A 20244-nucleotide genomic window follows, 5' to 3' on the forward strand; every position below is an offset into this window, starting at 1 on the left:
GGAATATAATGAACGGAAATTGGATGCCACAACTTTTTATGCTTGAAACTCACATTTTTCCTTTTTGGAACGATTTGCTACTACAGAAAGCATGTGGAAAATATTCGAAAATTAAAAAATATATAGACATTCTACTTTGTATGGGAAATGTTTCACTTTAAATATTTCTACATTTACCGTTTCTTAGTTCCTATTTTTAAGGATCATTTTCATAACCATTTTTTATTAGTGTTTAAAAAAGTTCCTGCAGGAATAGAGTGCCCATCCCAGGACATTGTTGTATTTTTTTATTTGGTTTTACATCAATTAACTTGATGAAACCTCGCCAACAATATTTCGCCAATTTACTCGGTTTATGGCAGCTTCTCTCCATCCTCGACTGCGACCCACACTCTCCAGGTCCTGGTGCGCTTGGTCAATCCACCTAGCTCTTTGCGCCCCACGCCTTCTTGTTCCGACCGTATTCGTAGTGAACACCATCTTTACATGGCTGTTGTCCGGCATTCTTGCAGCATGCCCTGCCCAGCGTATCCTTCCAGCTTTTGCCATCTTCAGGATACTGGGTTCGCCGTAGAGTTGAGCGAGCACACGGTTTATTCTTCGCCGCCACACACTGTTCTCTTGCACGCCACCGAAGATCATCTTTAATCGGCGTTCGAAAATTCCAAGAGCTTACAGGTCCTCCTCGAGCATCGTCCATGTTCCATGCACGTAGAGGACTACCGGTCTAATAAGCGTTTTGTACATCGTGCATTTGGTGCGGGGGTGAATCTTTCTTGACCACAGTTTTTTCGGGAGCCCATAGTAGGCACGACTTCCACTGATGGTTCGCCTTCGTATTTCCCGACTAACATTGTTGTCAGCCGTCAGCAAGGATCCGAGGTAGTCGAACTCGTCCAGCGTCCACCACCTCGAAGGTATCTCCATCTATCGTGACACTGCTTCCTAGGCGGGCCCTGTCGAGTTCAGTTCCGCCTACCAGCATGTACTTTGATTTCGACGCATTCACCATTAGCCCGACACTTGTTGCTTCGCGTTTCAGACAGGTGAACAAATCTGCCACCGTTTCGAATTTTCATCCAATATCCTTGTCGTCCCCGGAACAAACAGATTCGTCGGATCTCGTGAAAATCGTGTCTCGACTGTTAAGTCCGGCTCTCTACATGACACTTTCAAGCGCAGTATTGAACAACAGGCACGAAAGTCCATCGCCCAGTCGAGACTCGAATGAACTAGAGTGTTCTCCCGAGATCTTCACGCAGTTTTGCACCCCGTTCATCGTTGCTCTTATCAAACTTGTTAGCTACCCGGGAAAGCTGTTCTCGTCCATGATCTTCCATAGCTCTACACGGTACAATCGATGAACAAATTGTTGCGTTGGTACCTGGTACTCACGGCAGTGGCGTTCTCAGAAAATTGTTCAGGGTGGTGTTTTGTTTTTTGACGTTGGATAACGTCTTACGGCAACATACTGGGGTACAATTTCGAAAAACGAAAAATCGCTCGCGTCACGAAAAGTGGTTAGATTTTGACTGTTAATAACTTACTAATGCCCGGATAGATTTTCTAGATTCTTGCACCAATCGATTGGAAATCTTTCTACGAATCTACTCCAACAATGAAAACTATTCATTCTCATGGCTAAACTATTGAAAAATTGAGAAATATCGAAGCATGTCTTATTTTTCATAGAAAAGCACATTTTTCCTGTGTATTCCTGACACAGACATCATTGAGAGATATCTTAGCCACTTTCGTCATTCAAAGGGAAACGCCCCTTTCGGTCTTCTTCTTACTTCTCTTTATTAGCTCGTGTTCAGTCAAAGCCAATCAAATTTCACGCGCACGCGCACGCGCACGACGCATTTTAATTCAATCGTCTTCGGTAATCTTTTGGTGTGTTTCTGTCTAAGAATGGAATGAAAACCCAGTTCGATCGATTGTGACTACCACCAACCGTCCTTATCAGGACGCAATTTAATTTTGAAAGAGAGTTATGAGAATTTTACACCGTGAAGAGCGACATTACTGGTGAATGGATGTGATGGATTCATATTTCGGTCAGTCATTTGCCACATGCATGCCAAAGCGATCAGTATAAACTTGTCGAATTGAAAGCTAAAACTTATCAGCAACAGCTTTGTTGATGATTTGATTTGGTAAGAAATTGTCGATCGAAACCAAATAAGCGCACAGAGAAAACTGCAAAAATGCTACCGCCGCCCGACGGGAACCTAGGTAAAACTTTGTTTGCCGTTGGAAAACTTATCATCCGAAATTTAAATTGGCAATCAAATAAATAAATTAATTAATAATAGGTGAAATATCTTTAGCCGTAACTCTTTTACGTGGAATACATTGTTGTGGCTCTGAAAAGGGCCGTTTTGCTTGAAATTGCGTCCCAATTCAATTTAAACTCGTTCGCCACGGATACGACGAACCAGCTATAAGGCCTTCGGCATGATGGTGACACGCTTGGCGTGGATCGCGCACAAGTTAGTACCCTCAAAGATAGGCCTCGCTCGCTTCCTGCAGGCAGTGTTGCCACATTTTTTCCGAATCTCATCTGTGATTTCGACCGAAAAAATCTTTTTTATCTTAGGTCAACCTCCAAAAATCTTTGTAAAAATCTGTGTCGTGCAAAAATCCAAAATTCATGTTTTTAGATCGAGAAGAGCCTTTGCAAACGTATTATTAGTCATTTAAAGATGCCTAATTGCTTCTAATTCATTAGTTCAGGAATACACGGATAAAAATCTGATCCCCACACCATGATTTATAAATCATGAAATTCATAAATTGGTTAGGTCAGAATATCAGGATCACAAATCATGGTTCCTGGAGTCATAATCATGATTCCTCATAAGCGTAACATCCAGTGTGAAAACACTAAGCGGCGCACTTTGCTTCATCTCATTCGTATTGATCAGTCCTAATGCAAGATGACGAAGCGGTTGAGTGGTAGAGTACGTGGTTTACAATCGGAAGGTTCTTGGCTCGAATCTCAATGTATGCTATTTTTAACTTTTTTTTTATTTTGTCGATCAAACGGATGCGCGACTCAGCATTTTTGGCATTTGAATCATGAATCCGAGCAATCAGCAACAAAAACCTAACGCGTGTGTTGCGTTAAAGCAATCTGACTCATGATATCATGAGTCCAAATCATGGTGTATTTTCATAAGATGAAAACACACTAGAATCATGATATCATGAGTCATAATATTTTTTTTGGATTCTGATTTCTACCCGTGTATGAGAAAGCGAAGCACCATTCATGATTTGGAAATGTTCCTCCAATAAATGATGATACGAACTTTTTACGAGATGAATCATTCCGGTCAATGTTACCCCCGCTGATCAATGATACCCCGGACTACGGTAATGGTTTTTCTGCTTTATATCTTCCAAAACTGGGTACTTAACTCGTGAAATAACCTAAAATCTAAAAAATCTTTTTTATCCCAAAAATCTGTGATCTGTGATCACAGATATCTGTAGGCAAAAACAGAATAAAATCTGTGTAATTACAGATAAATCTGTGTATGTGGTATCACTGCCTGCAGGGCCATGACGGCCAAGCTCTGTAATCGCAGATCGGTCTTGAAGTCCTGAGCGATTTCACGGACCCGGCGCTGGAAAATCAACTTGTGGATCAGCAGCTCCATCGAATTCTGATAGCGACGGATCTTACGCAGAGCGACTGTTCCTGGCCGATAGCGATACGGCTTCTTGACTCCTCCGGTGGCTGGGGCGCTCTCGCGAGCGACTTTCGTGACCGGCTGCTTGCGAGGGGCCGCTTTCCACCAGTGCACAGTGGGACGGATTAGGGTTTTAGGAGGAAAGATGGAACTCACGCCTTCAATTGTGATTTTGCGTAAAAATGATGTTCTACAAAGTTGTTTCTATTATAAAAACAATTTTTTTGGTCGGAACGAAAATTAGGGTGGCTCTTTGTAAAAAAAGATAACCATCAAAACTTTTTTATTTTAAGGAATATTGAAAGAATTTGTTCTACAAAGTTGAAGATCAGAAAATTTTAAGCTGATTTGACAAAAAAAATTTTCCTAGCTCAAAAATTGACCGTTTTAGAGCATTTTTCGCTTTTGATGTAGGGTGGCCCATCAAAAATTGATTGTTGTGTTCTATTTTTATTATTTCAAGTTTCTCAGCAAAACTGTCTTCCCATCACTTTTCGAGCTAATTGAAACGCAAACATCAAAGATATAGCTTATGGAAACAAATAGATACAAGAGTGTTTTCGTAATGGAAATTTAATTTACTTCCTTGGACATAAAGTATCATCGATACTAATAGCTACGATACACAAATGCAAAATGACAAAAATGGCAAAGAAAGCTCTCAGTTAAAAACTGTGGAAGTGCTCTTAACAACAATAACCTGAGAAGTATGATCTGTTCCAGCGGGGACGCAATACCAAATAAAAAAGAATATTGATACAATTTTTTTCTGATGAAAAGTTAAAGACTTCTTAATAACAAAAAAAAAAACATTTTCTATATGTTGGTTTAGCTGGGAAAACAAGACAGTGAAAAATGTGTTGACATGACGATAGCTTGAAAATGTGAATAAAAATTATATTATTCTTCGGTGGATCTGTTTGCTATCGATATGACTGGTTCATATGTTAATAACCGTTAATATCAGATTTTTAAAAGAACTCTCAAATTAACTATCTCTAAATTATAGCCTTAATTAGTCAAAACATCTTAACATGATCAAATAATGCATTTAGTTATTCTTCTTAATCTAGGCTTGAAAGTCAGCGTCATAATCAGGAATCGTACTTTAGTAATATACCGTTTCAGATACGATATATCTCCTACGGTGGACAAATTACTTGTAAACGGATTTGCAGCAATTAAGCATTCGTAACTTCCAATCAGAATGTTTCCCAAAAAGCCTGACAAATCCCAAAACAGAAGTATTTGGATGTTTAAGAGCAGCCATGCCGGGAAATTCAACCGTGTGGTAAATTTAGAATTTATGTTCAAAAGACTTTTCTCCTTATTTTTATTGCTGAACTCTTTTTACGTTTGTTTTATATGAAAAATGTTTATAACTACCACCTACAAAATTGTACAGACCTCAAAACATGCGTCTCAATCGGCTCTAAAGATGAAGGGAAGACAACTTTGCTGAGACATCTAAAAAACACACATAAACCTATTTTTGAAGGGCCACCCTACATCAATAGCGAAAAATGCTCTAAAACGGTCAATTTTTGAGCTAGGAAAAATCTTTTTTTGTCAAATCAGCTTAAAATTTTCCGATCTTCAACTTTGTAGAACAAATTCTTTCAATATTCCTTAAAATAAAAAAGTTTTGATGGTTATCTTTTTTTACAAAGGGCCACCCTAATTTTCGTTCCGACCAAACAAAATTGTTTTTATAATAGAAACAACTTTGTAGAACATCATTTTCAAGTAAAATCACAATTAAAGGCGTGAGTTCCATCTTTCCTCCTAAAACCCCAATCCGTCCCACTGTGCAGTGGACTTACGGGCAGTCTGCTTGGTAAAAGCCATCGTCGTAGTAGTGTTCTCTGGATGGATTGAAACAAACGAATGTTGAATTTGCGAGGCTGCCGGTTCCTTTTATGACCTTCTCTTGCGAGCGAGCGAGACGAACAGTGAACAGCGAGCAAACAAGAAGAATTCATCCATCGCGTACCGCATAAAAGCAGCTGAACCGGCGGCCGAGCATCAGTGTTGTTACAATCGTTGCCGAAGTTAGACCGGCCTCGGAAAAGGAAGAGCCAAGCGTCATCGCAAGGTTTTGCGTGACAACATCCATTGCATCATAACCAAGCCCACCATCCGCCGTCTGGCTCGCCGTGGCGATATCAAGCGTACCTTCGGTCTCATCTACGAAAAAACCCGCTGTGTGCTGAAGTCATCCAGAATTCTGTCGGCTACGCTCTGAAGTGGCAGACCGTACGCTGTACAGATTTGGAGGTTAAAAAAACCTCCATCACCGAGACCAGAATTCAAAACAACCACTGAATCCACAAAACTTGAGCATGGAATGGCGATCGACGATATCCTCACCTAACCGTCCTTTTCAGGACGACAATTTAATTTTGAAAGAGTTATGAAAATATTTCTACCGTGAAGCGCAACATTATTGGCAATTCTCACAGCAACAGAACTGTCGGTGAATTAAATAATAGTTTTGGCGAAATTTTTAGTGATTTGCGGTAAACATTTTACCAAAATCAGTAAAATTCCACCAAAATTTACAATCATTAAGCTTCTGCAAATCCAGTGTCCGGTTTGTGAAATCGCTGGCTACGAGATGGCTGAAGAAAATCAGCTCAAGCCGCTTGTTCAAGCGCCCATCGTCATCGCCACCGCAAATCTTATCGGACGCGGAGGATTTCAACCTGTTCGTAGGCAAAATGTGTCCGTGTTACTCGATTCTCACAGTTCAATCGGCCCTTTTCAGGGCCAACAAATGTGTCCTAAAGAGTTATTTGTGTAATATTTGCTTATGTGTTTACCACATTCTTGCTATAATTCATCTCGTAGCATCATACAATATCTGATTAGTTATGATTCATAACTAACTTATGAATAATTGACAAAACGACAATTTGAGAATGTTTCCGAGGACGCTGCTGCAGTGCTGTCGGAATGCAATATATGTTCTATTGTTAAGGAATGATTCAAATATTACGTAACCAAAAATCAATGGAAAAGAGTTATTTTGAATTAACTGCACCAAATTTACAATGATTAGGTATACACTGGAAAATCAATTCTTTAATATAATGGCCTAAGCTGTATTCAGAAAGTGATTATTTTGTATTAACACAAAATAATAACACACAATGCCTATAATAAATCTGAATTGACATGCAACAAATAGTGTGAAAATTAATTGGATTTTTAGCAGTAGAAATCTTTCATAAGTTCGTGAGGGTTCCAAGCCAGGAAATAGAAGAGGCTAACGTTATCCAACGTCAACTTGGCGGTCGTATCTCGGAAACAACCTCTTACTTTTTAAACTTTTATTAATATCGTTTATGTATTTTTCAAACAGACTGTAGATGGTCCATCACATCAAGTGTCGACATAAACCTTCATCTTAAAAATATAATTTAATTTTATATAGCTTTTTTTTCTTGTCATTACTAATACTAACCTTTGAATAGTTCGATATTTTGAATGTCGACGTATTTTCTTAACTTTCTATTTTAAAATATCACTTGACCTCGAGGCAAAATGCAAAAAAATAGTTTTAAGTAAGAGTCGTATTTTTCCTCCTTATCCGTGGATCGCATCACTGACCAAATGTGACTCCCAGCTCATTATCCTTCCTCACTAATATAAACATCCTTCTCGTGGTGATTGTGGAGATGTAGAGGTATTCTCGGTCTCTAGAAGCAACAATCATTACACCCTAACATTCCTTTCCCATCCCAACTGACAGTTGGGACCTGGACGGCGCCGTTATTGATCAATAATATGAGATCTGCTAAAATTGCACTTCGAGAGTAAGCGGAAACTCCCATCCCTTATTCATTTGGATCGTAGTGCAATTCTTACAAGTTCCAATCACGGAGTAGCAACCATTGACATGTACAGTCAGTCTGTGCTATGCTATGCTCTGCTATTTTATAATTTACAGACTGACCAGGTAAGACGCCTCGAACGGTTTATGGTAGAAAATCGCCCAAAGCTGTACAGTTATTCTTCATGTGCCAAACTGCCTACATAAACCACCAAATGAAGTTTGAGACCATTTTAAGAGTAATTAACTGACTCAAGTGACTCTTCTACGACGAGCATTGTATTGATTTTTTTTTCTGAAGATACTATAGTACGAAGAACGTGTTCAGTTCGAAAGATAAATGTTTTCAAGCCTTAACGGTGACGAAGTTTTTATTAAAAAAAATCATATACTTTGTTATGAGTCGCTTTGAGCGTTCGTTATATTAATAGAAACGTTCGTTCTGTTGATAAAAAAAATCAATCTGTTTTTCTAGTGAAAGCATTAATTATGGAAAACGTTCCATTTACGAAATATCCATTGACAACGCTTTACTATTTTGAGTCTCTGGATTTAAAATAAGGGTTCCTAACGAACAGGGCTGTCCTACGTGAACCACATCTGAACCAAGTAGAGAACCTTTTCAAACCTAACCTGTAGACCGTTAGGCTAATAAAAGGCGTCTATACCTGTGATATAGACAGTAGTAACGAACTGTGTATTCAAAAATTGCCAAAAAATTGACGGAAGCTTATATTTTATATATTAGCACGACAGTCAAAAGCTTTTCTATTATATATCTAGTGAATAATAATCGTAAAATATCTACACTTTTCCCATTAAAGGAACATATTCTAGTGGTGCAAATGAGAAAATTCTCACAGATTGTTGAACGGTCATCTTTTGAGATTGATTTCAAAGAATTCGAGACATTATTCTTAAAAATGAAATTCTAACGGAATTCTGAAGAGAATTTCAATTATATTTTTATTCAGGAATTCTTCTTCACAAAATATAAATCAGGATATGTGGGAACTTGATTTGAATTCTGAGACACCCCTTGGCTGATTTTTAAAAGATCTCACATATTGAGCATCGAGAAACAGAGTGAATATTTATAAAGACGGTCATGATGTGCACCCACCGACCATAAGAGAGGTTAAAAGTCAAGGAGCTATAGAACTGTAAGGCTGCAGAGAAAGACGAGATCCCGGTAAAGTTTCTCAAGCACGAAGGGAGCAGCTTTACAAATCGATGCACCCAGTACTTCTGAAGGTATGAGAGGTCGAAAACAATCCTTCCGGTTGGCTGGATGGCCTAATACGCCTAATCCACAAGGAGGAGCACAGACTTAAGAGCGCCAATTACAGACGGATTAACCTGCTAAACTCAGCGTACAAAATACTGTCACGCATCCTCTTTAACAGACTAAGACCGCTCGAGGAGTCCATTGTCGACGAATACCAGGCTTGTTTTAGCGAGGGCCGCTCAACAACGGACCAGATGTTTACCTTGATCTTAGATAAATCCCGACAGTATAACTCGCAGATCTACCATTTGTTTATTGATTTCAAGGCGGCGTTCGATTCAACGAAAAGAAATGAGCTATGACAGATAATGTCTGAACATGGATTTCCGGCGAAACTAAATAGGCTGATGATTATTCCAAATCAAATGTTCGGATTACAGATGAAGTGTCGATCTCGTTTAAGACGTTAGATGGATTGAAGCAAGCACGCACTTTCGAATTTGCTGTTTAACGTTTTTCTCGAGGGTGCTATAAGGAAATCTGACGCGCAGAGAAATGGCACTATCATCACACGGTCGCACACGCTCCTTGGCTTTGCGGACGATATCGACCTTATTGGAATTGATAGCAGGTCAGTGAAGAAGGCCTTCGTGCCTCTGAAGAGGGAGACAGCGAGGATAGGCCTGACGATTAATTCTACCAAAACGAAGTACATGGTTGCAGGTAGATACAGAGGTAGGCCTAGTAGTGTTGGTGATGAGGTAGTGCTTGAAAAGGATGTGTTTGAAGTAGATGAAGAATCTGTTTTCCTTGGAACACTTATGACTTGTGACAACGATGTTTCCCGCAAATTATAAAGACATGTTTCGGCTGTGAATAGGCTCTATTAAGGACTAAAGGTTGGACTCGGAAAAAATGCGATACTTTATTTTGGGTGTAACTTTTTATCGCGTGCGTGAAAATCAATGAAATTTTGGGTAATACTAGTTTAAAGTGTTATGTTAATGTGCGCCAAATGTTATCGGTATCTGTCGAGTAGTTTTCAAGATGCATTCGAAACAAGAAGAGCTACGCCAGGGGGCGGTGATCGATAATCCTGGTCAGTAGCACAGAGGGATCTGCTAAAGGCTTGTAATCAACCATTCGACTGTGTCCCGCGTTGTGAAATTGTTCTATGAGACGAAGACCATCGAGCAGCGCGCTGGAAGCGGCCGAAAACCGATAACGGAATACCCAGAGAAGGCGCGGAAGATAAGGCAGTACTTTAAGAATAACCTGAACCTTTCCACCCGAGACGTAACCAAAAAGGTCAATTCGTCGAAGTGGTTCGTTCAGCAGACCATGAATCGGGGTGGGCTAGGTGTTTTTTAGGTCAGGAAGGAGGCAAACCGGACTGGCAAACAAAACACGGTGGCCAAATTGTGTGCGCGGAAGCTGCACTCGCTCTGCGCACCTTTGTAGTATACATTAGATGGATGGATGTGGGTTATGAAAAGGGTTCGCGTGATCTGTGAGGATTTGAATTCTAAACTTGTAACTTCGTTGGTAAATCACTCGTCTAGCATACAAGAACCCTGGATTCAGATCCCAGCCGAGCACGTGGATTTTTTTTCATAATTAAAAAAAAAACGAAACTGCCTATAAGGCAGAAATGATTGGTTTTTAAATAACGATTCCGTCAAATTCTGATGGGTAGCTCGTAGGGGAAGAGCACCAATTTTCGACCCAGCACTAATTTTTGACCCATTCATACGATTTTGGCCTACTTTGTATGAAAATCCGAAAATTGGCACAGAATTCTTGTGGGTCGAAAATTAGTGCTTTTCCCCTATTACAAAATATATCTTAAATTCTATCTCAATTAGGTGCCCACATACTTGTAGTGGTAAAGCGTAACTATTCAGCATGATCATAGTTCGGGTTCAAATCCCAATGGTTGAATGATTTTTCCACTCAGAAAATTTTCTCCGTTTCCCGGGGCTTAGAGTACATACCTTGTTCGGTCTCGCCGCAGCGACTCTCCCATTGAATGATAGGCGCACTCAGCTGCAGCAGCAGCGCAGCAGTGTGTATTTAATTTGTCTCCTTTCGCCCCAGCTAGCAGCAAGCAGCCCGTTTGCTTTCATGCTGTTGCTTTGGGCTGCGTGATGCCCCCACCAAGCAGGAGCACTGCCTCTCGGTGGTGGGCAATAAATCAGTATTGTAGAGAAGAAAGTCGTCGTTATTCGTCTGCCCCTTCGGGACCAATAAAGAAGCACAACGTAGGGCCTGGTCAACCCTGGACGAAACATACCTTCATATTTGTCACACAATATGGTAATGACCAAGTGGTCAATTTTAAAAGAATCGTTCTAGTTAATAAATGTGTAAATTATCAAACAAACACTGAGCTGAACCGCGAACAATGGCCCAGTTTGGACGCATCGCCAGAGAGGAGAAGAATTCTATCTAAACAAACATACTTGTTAAATTAATCTGGCAAAATGTAGCAGAGGTTTCATCGTTATGCACCTCAAAAGAGTAATAATGTGTTCTCGGTACAGGCCGGCTTTGTTGACTTACATCAATTCTTGCATGGTGAAGGTGACCTTCGCCACCGAAACTATAAATGCATGGAGTTATGAAATATTAAATTTCAACCATCAACTGAATTTACATTTTCTAAATTAACGAGTGTTTCCGAGAATAGCCCCATCCGAGAGCCATTGTCCTAACCAATTTCCTGACAAAGGTATCGTTGAATGGAAACAACACGACCATCTGGCTTTCTTCTAAACTCACTTGCACCATTCCTCCGGTCGTTTTTTTATTCACCAGCCAGCGAGATACCGTACAATAATTTCCCTAGTTTACTGTGGAAACCTTGTTTATGCTGGTGTTGCTGCGGCGATGCCTTGAACTTGCTCCCGACAAAACCGGTGCAAGTTAGATGCATAGAAACAATGATCAGATGGGTGGGGAAAGTTATGGAAAGCGTAATACCGTTTTTTGTTCCAAGCTGTCGAGAGCCCACAAAGAGGAACCAAAACAAAAGAACGAAACTGCTACTACTAAACACTTGCACCGTTTACTTGTATGTACCGCAGAACGGATAATTTCTTTGTGTTGAGCTGGAGGAGTGATAATGATAGGGTTCTTGTTGTTGTTGGTTTTACTCAAGTGGATGAACATCTGATATAGGAATAAACTTCGGGTGAACGACACGATAATGAATGATTCGGGTAGCGGAAGAGTACGGTCAGTTCCACGTACAGTTCCGATCACAAATCTTTCAACATGTTATTATATAATGGATTTGAGGCTGTTCACAAATCACGCAGTAATTATTATATGTTTTCCTCATATTCCAGCAATGGGAAGTCATCAAATGGCTTTTAACCACACTGGAAATTGTAATTATTTTCGAATACTTTGATATTTTTTTCTATTTTTAGGCCGAATTTGGAGCTTGTTGATACTGTTTTAGAATTAAAGTTCCTTCAATGCTTTCGCTATATGAAAAAAATCAAAAACATGGAATAAAAGAAATACTGCCAGGGATTAAATAGAAATGTTTTCCAGCGATTTATCCACAATATCAATCAATACAGGAACTTCTTCGAGAATTATGAGAATAAAAAAATATTTAAGAAATTTGAACGGATGTAGAATATTGCAGTATATTACATTTTTTTGTAGTGTTGCTTTCCGAAAAAAAAATCGACCTAGAAATGGTTGGTTTGAGTGCCATAATGTTGCCAAAAGCCGGATGGAAGTATCTTGTACGCGGCAGAATGAAAAGTGGTACAAGGAAGCAAAAGCAGCCAAAAAACGAATTCATCGCAGAAAGAAAAAAAAACAGTAGGCAGAAGATATCTTTACAGAGGCATAGAACTGAATGATATGCGAAGGTTTTACGAAACTGTCAATCACATGCGAGAAAAAATGATGCATTCAAAGATCATATTATTTTCATTATTTTGTAACAAAAAAACAACATACGTAAACAAACAAATCGCATATTAGTCACATGTAACCTTCTTATGTAACGACGAAGGCTTTAGTTTTTTTTAACTTTTTCAATTACATAGCAGTATTATTGTTGCAATGTATCTGTCATATCTATGGAATATGTCAAGCGGCCATTGTTGTGACTCATTGGTAACAAAGTGTGCTGCTTGGAAACAGATCCACCTCTTTTGGAAGAAAAAATTCCGCATGGAGGAAGCGGATTGCGAGGTTTGTGCCGCGAGCCGAGATGTGCAAGGATACGGATAGGATCATCTTGATGGACGAACTGAGGCCAGGCAATGAGGGTCAAGATATACTTATTACTTGGTGGACTACAATTCGCTACGAAGAATCTGCGCCGGATGGATAAGTCTTCTCCACTGGACTCGGTCCTGGGCCAATCGCTTCCAGTCGCCCTGAACGTTAAGTGCCCTTAAGTTCTCCTCAACTGCAAAAAGCTAGCGTGTGCGCGGTCTAATACGAAATCTCGTCTGGTCTCGTCCGGGTTCTCTGTTGAATATTATCTTTGCTTGTCGTTCTTCCGGCATACGGGGAACGTGACAAGCCCTACGCAGCCTGCCGTGTTTTATGCGCTTGACAATATCCACCTCTTTATCCATTTGGAACAACTCGTAATTCATGCAACGCCGCCAGATGCCGTTTTATAATTGACTGCCAAGTATTGTTCGCAGTAATTTACGTTCAAACACCCCGAAAGCTCTCCGGTCGACTTCCTTCAATGTTCATGATTCATGGCCATATAGGACAACCGGAAGGATCTGTGCCTTGTACAACGCGAGTTTTGTTTTCATTTGCAGGCTACGGGACTTCAGCTGGTTACGGAGCCCGTACAAAGCCTGACTCGCAGCTGCAATACGTCTTTTCACCTCGCGGGTAACATCATTATCGCACATCTCTAGTATTCCAAGATACACAAATGCTTACACCACTTCAAACTTATCACCACCTAGCACCATTTCGCTACCACTAACACGTCTGGACCCACGTTGACCACCAGCTATCATGTACTTCGTTTTTGTGATGTTTATCGTGAGTCCGATCTTCACTGCCTCCATCTTGAAAGGCACGAACGCCTCTTCCACTTCCCGACGGTCAATCCCGATGATGTCGATATCTTCCGCAAAGCCAAGGAGCATATGAGTACGTGTGATAATGGTACCGCTTCTCTGCAAACCGACTCTGCTGATAGCACCTTCGAGCGCTATGTTAAACAGCAAGTTAGAAAAAGTTCCAATCCTGCTAAGGTTACGAACGATGACGAAATCTAGTCCACCACCCGCATACATGATGTCGATTCATCAAGTGTTGCACGAATCAGTCTAATTAGCTTCCCCGGAAAGCCATGTTCAGACATAATTTGCCACAACTCGTTTCTCTTCACTGAATCGTACGCTGCTTTGAAATCTACAAACACATGATGAGTCTGCAAGTTTTACTCTCGGAATTTATCTAGGATTTGACGCAGGGTAAACATTTGATCCGTCATTGATCGGCCCTCTCAAAATCCAACTTGTTGTTCGCCGACAAAGGACTCCTCATGTGGTCTCAATATGTTGAAGAGAATTCCAGACTTGATTTTGTACGCCGAATTGAAAAGCGTTATTTCTCGGTAATTGACGCACTTCAGTCTGTGCCCTTTCTTATACAGAGGGCAGATGAGGGCACCCAGCTAGCTAGCAGGCAGTTCTTCTTACTACCTTGCTTGAAAAGCTCGGCCGGGAGCTTGTCTTTTCCAGCTGTCTTACTGTTCTTCAACTCTCTGATTGCCTTCTTAACCTCATCTAGCATCGGCGGCTCCACAGCTTGTTCATCGTCGCTGATGGTTAATCTGTTCTGAGACGCGCTGATTTTCTCTCCGTTCAACAAATGCTCAAAGTATTCTCTCCACCTGGCAGACACCATGGTTTTGTCGGTCAGCAAGTTTCCTTCAGGGTCATTGAGCGTTATGGATGCGGGAGCTGTTTTTCTCCGCACGCAATTGACAGTTTCGTAAAATCTCCGCATATCATTTTGTTTTGCGCCTCAGTAATGATATCTTCTTCATACTGATTTTTCTCTCTGCGGTGGATTCTTTTCTCGGCTGCTCTCGCTTCCTTGTACCGCTCTCTATTTTGCCAGGTACCAGGTACTAACATTCGGCTCATCTGTCACTACTTGTCACTCCTCATCAAACCAACCGTTCCCAGGTTGTCTCTTAGTAGTTCCTATAACCTCTCGTGCTTTTGTGCTCACCGCTCTGTGCATAGGCTCCCACAGATTGTTTAGGTTGCCGTCTACGTTATTTCCCCTTATCCGCTCATCAAGCTTCCGGCGATATTCAACTGCTACACCGTCTGTTGATAACCGCTGAATATTGAAACTCAACGGTCGCTGTGCTTTTGTGTTAGCCACCGTAGACAACCATGCACGAATCTTACCGACAACAATATAGTGATCAGAGCCTAGGTCCACCAAAACGTGGTCTATTCGGTTGCAGAGATCATCATTTGGGTGCATCCAGGTGTGCTTTCGGATATCTTTGCGTGCAAAGTAGGTGCTGTTGAAGGCCATCCCTATAGCTGCAGTGAAAGTTACTAATCTTAGGCCGTTGTCATTGGTGGCGTTATTGGACGGAAAAAGTCCTCTCTTCCGACCTGCGCATTGGCATCCCCGATAACAATTTTCACGTCATATTTTGGGCATTCTCCGTAGGTCTTGACGAGACAATCATAAAACGCATCCTACGTGTCGTCGGGTTTATCGTTTGTCGGCGGAAAGATATTAATCAGACTATAGGGGTAGTCGGGGCGGTTTGCCCAATGGGGTAGAATGAGCACCCCTTTAAAACTGCATAAATTCTTGAAATTTCTTCTGAAATAACATGCAACCCCAAAGCTAACAAGAAAATGTAGCAATAGACATGCTACAAGTCAGTGTTCTAAACTCAAAGAAAAAGAAATAAATGAAGTTTGAAAAAACTGCCCATATTGCCCCGAATGGCTCTTTCAAAGTTCATCATTTTAGAATGAAAAATTTGACTGTTGGAAAGATTTTTAAAATTCAATCTTTTTGCACGGAGTGTTTATAAAAACTAATAACTTTCAAGTGTAGTGAAAAAAATAGTTGATTTTTTAGATTATATGAGATAATTTACAACCAAAAATAGGGTGCTCATTTCACCCCAACGGTAAAAAATCGACTCAAAACATTACAAATTTGGAAAAATCTCCCATTCATTCGGGAATTTTAAAGACAACGTAAATCATACAGATCAAGTGTATTGATCTAAAAATTTTAGGAAATCTCACAAAACCCCAATGTTTCCATAATATTTTCAGCATTTTTATCGACTTTTTCTTAAGGTGGCCAAACTGCCCCACTTTCCCCTAATTGAAAAATTTACCCCGTATCCTTAATACACAGATACGTTCACTAATCGGTTTACACTTCATAACATGCTTCATCTGCTTCCCGGTCACTATGAATCCGACACCATGTTCTGTCTTATCCTTGCCGCAATGGTAGATGTTGTATTTGAAAGCTGTGTTGGCGATGGGATCAACCGCCCTCAATTCACGTTCTCCAGATCTAGGCCATCTTACTTCCTGAATAACAGCCACGGGCACTTCAACCTTCTGCAGTTCACGAGGTAGGTATTCCAGGTACCGAATTTCCAATCATAATCCTTATTGCGTTGCCAGGTCGATTGCAGAAAATAACCTTCTCACCCTAGCTGATGTCAGAAGGACAACAGTGCCCAGGCTGCACTACCAGCTAAGTACTGTAACAGTTCGAATTTTGGTGTTGGAACCGATCCTGGATTTCGATCAACTGGCTTCACTTAAGCGCCAAGCAAGCCGACGAAGTCGCTTGCATGTGAAGCAGCAAGTTCTATTACCCGGCGAGACTCAGGGTGAGTCCTTCAAAGTCTCGAAATTCCTGACCGAACCGACCCAATTCAAACGCAATAATTGAAATTCAAACAACCTTATTTCGTCCGATATAATTCGGAAAGCTAATCCAATCCCGAACCAATCAATTTCTCCTTCCTCATCAAAAAACGACTCCGAGACCGCTATTTAGTTGCGAATGTATTGATCAAAACAAACAACTCCTCTACTCCTACTATTACTTTTCAAACGCACGGCCGTGCTTCGTTTTGTCCCTTGCCAGCTGGTACATAAACAATTTCCAGACTGACTCTACTCTAACCGTTCTATTTTAGCCGAAAATACATAGAAGAAAAGGGTGGATCTAACCTTGTGTATGTGCGGCTCCGGCTCGAGCTCAGGCGATCCAACGGCGGTCGTGATGATGGTGGTACAGATGCTCGATGGTGACGGTAGTAGTGGTGGTTGATGTGGTACGCACGAATCCAACCTATGCTGTCAGCTGGATTGGGTCTCGGCTGCGCTGATGCCGATCTGCGCTGCGATGCGATTCGAGCAGTTGATGATGGCTCGATTCGCCAGCTTACTCGAGGCCAATTGAGTTTGGGGGAATTTGTCCAGTAATTGGCTGCTGGTGACAATTCCCGGGAGTCGTGGGGGTTCTCCCTGGCCCGTAGGTGCACTGGCGTATCACTGGCCGGACGATGAGGCCTATAGCCTACAAACCGCCAAGCTTCTGGATCCGCTAAAAGAATCCGGGGCGTTCGAATCCTCTGGCGACCTACTGTCCGGTTCTAGACCCGGCAGAAACACCTTCGCGTGAAGGATTGAAGTTCCTTCACGAAAGAAAAAAACAAAAACCACACACATGTCCATTAAAATCCCGTTCACCAGAAACCTCGACATTTGCCAGCACACCACAAGAAGATTTTCTTCCAGTCTTACCTGAGCCTCGAGCAGCCACTTCTTAAATTCGTTACAAATCTGTGTCACTGACTCTAACAAATGACTATAACAAAAATTTAAACATTAAACCACGTTCTACAAACAATTACTATTACAAAGACTCACAATGGAAATTCATGTTTCCATGCACTTGGGCCTGTTAACTATTCCACTAAATTTTAAGGTATTTTCCCGATAACTGTAATTAGTTTTAAAACATTATATACAACATGTAGGTAACTAGCACTTTACTTTTGAAACTCACTATAACGTGGTTGAACGATTTTAAACAATTTGAATAAAAACTTTCACTGCTTAGGGACAACGTCCTCTTTGTTAGTCGTTCAACTCGGAAAAGAGCTATTGATTGGCGTTTCTTTTTCTTTTATAATTCTTACGCAATTATTTTAAATAAAAGATTGGTCAAATTTCTCTCATCTATTCAACAGTTTTTTAAGAAAAACGGCGAGTGACTTAAAATTGCGCTTGAAAGGGGTTTTGGAGTGATTCTAAAACCGACCACTTGAGGCGCTACCGATGCAAAAGGGATAATTCAATCTTCTTGCTTACGACTATAAAACGATTTCACTCAACTTTTCGAGACGAAAAGTGAACCAATCGACAATAAAGAAAACGGTTACAACTATGTAACAACGTTACACTACACCCATTCCGACCAAAAAAATATATTTACGCAGAAAATATATTTTTTCTGCAGTTTTTGGGCAAAATTCAATTGTTTTAATTAAGGTTCATGCGAAAATATAGGATATATACAAAAATAATAAATTATAGAACCGATCAAATTCAAGATGTCTTCCATCTTACCTTATCTCCCCAAGTATCTCATCTGCGTAATCCAAAGGCTTCAATGCATGCAATTCCCGAACGTGATGATGATTACAATTCCAACGATAACTACAAATTTATTTTTTTTTGAGCAAAACACTAAATGACTACAACTATTCCACTTCAAACACTTTTAATATCTTTTTCCTTCATAATTGCTATATTTATATCTTCGACTTATGAAATCTTCTACTCCATCTTGATCTTCGATTATTCACGGAACTCTTCCTCTCTTTCCTTTATTTTGCGGATCATCACCCCTTCTTCCTTTTCATTATACCCACTAATTTCTTTCTTCGCTTTCAACAGCCTACTCAGATATCAATCTGAGCATAAAGCACTAAACCGAATACCGAATTATAACTTCGATGTCAAGTATCTACTCGACTGAATACCGCGACGATCGCACTGCAACTGAAGACTATTGCTTCTACTTTCAGATAACCATCCGAAAAAAATTGCTACGAGACGTCCATAAATTACTCCTACGCTTTCCCCCATGTACAAATTCTTAGTAATGATCCGGTAATCTAACCGCGACGGTAGTATCTTTAATGCCAGCTTCACCACTACAATCTCCTCTCTCCTACAATGTCCGAACTAACTTTATGCTGTCAGTCAGTTCTACGTCGCGAGCCAATATGGCGTGTTGAAGTCCGTCGTGAATGTTCCGAAAATCGCGTGAAATAGTTAGTGAAATGTGAATTGGGTGGGCTTGCATACGAAAAGTGATCGTGAAAATTTATGTGGCTTTAGTGTATTATGGAATGGCTTCGAAAAAAAGTCATGGAAAGAGCTGTATTTTTTTGAAAAAGTTGGGCCTAAATTGGTTTTTCTTTGTGTGTATTTGTTTTTATTTTAGTGAACTTGGAAGGATGAAAAATGGCACTGGAAGCTGGAAAATTATTGCTATATAATGAAGTAAGTGTCTAAATTCTAACAATTTACTAGAAAATGTAGTGAAATTTAATTATGAATTCAGTGCTATCCTTATCTTAATAATATGTACAACGTTATTTACCAATTTCAACGAAACCGAAAGTGAATTTATATACATGTATTGATAATCGAATGATCTCTCTACCGAATCCATACTGTGTTAGTGTTCTATGTACAGCTGTATGTACAATTTTTCAAGGTCTCTCCTGACCTTAGTCTGAGTCTGGAATCTGATTTCTCGACAACGGAGGCAACAACTTTGTGACATCTCGACGTTGGAGTTATATACCTCATAGAGTGTTTGCTTAATAGTTGGTTTATGTGTACCGTAGAAGCACGGCACACCGTCATAGCTGGATCACGTAGTGTTTTGCTTTGGTTTAGACCTCCGAGCAATCTATGAAAGTACTTGCTCGTGTATGTGTTTATGTTCTCGACAACGGAGGAAACAGTGAACCGACATATCGACGTTGGAGTTTGATAGTGTGCCTCGAAGAGTTTTTTTTTTTAATATTGATTTGTTTATGCGCACTCCAAAGTATAGTGCGCCGACATAGCTGGAATTCCTACAGTGTTTACTAGTGAACCCTTTTTTCCTCTGCGATCTACGATTACGTTCGCTAGTGTATGAGTTCTCGTATCTCGACAACGGAGGAAACAGCTGGCTGACATCTCGACGTTGGAGTTACGATTGTGTGCCTCTACGAGTGTTTAATTTCGTTTCGTTTATGTGCACCTGCAGGGAGGGTACACCGACATAGCTTTACATACAGTGTCCTATTTACGTTGCAGATCTGCTGAACGGAATACTCCCAGCCGATTTCCTGACAAATCTTCAAGTTCGTAGCAGTGGGTTCCACGCTTTGC

General features: G+C 40.5%; 1 protein-coding gene across 1 annotated transcript; it reads right to left on the reverse strand.

Moving 5' to 3' along the window:
- Positions 1 to 2444: 2444 nt before the first annotated feature.
- Positions 2445 to 5549, reverse strand: LOC110675421 (histone H3-like). The gene is made up of 3 exons (XM_021840390.1): positions 5513 to 5549; positions 3558 to 3805; positions 2445 to 2525 (listed from the first exon to the last, which is right to left on the reverse strand). Exons 1-3 carry the CDS (start codon positions 5547 to 5549, stop codon positions 2445 to 2447), a joined length of 366 nt encoding a protein of 121 aa, XP_021696082.1.
- Between the last annotated feature and the right edge of the window lie 14695 nt (positions 5550 to 20244).

Source organism: Aedes aegypti, chromosome 2 (genome assembly GCF_002204515.2).
Source record: "Aedes aegypti strain LVP_AGWG chromosome 2, AaegL5.0 Primary Assembly, whole genome shotgun sequence".
Classification (NCBI taxonomy): Eukaryota; Metazoa; Arthropoda; class Insecta; order Diptera; family Culicidae; genus Aedes; species Aedes aegypti.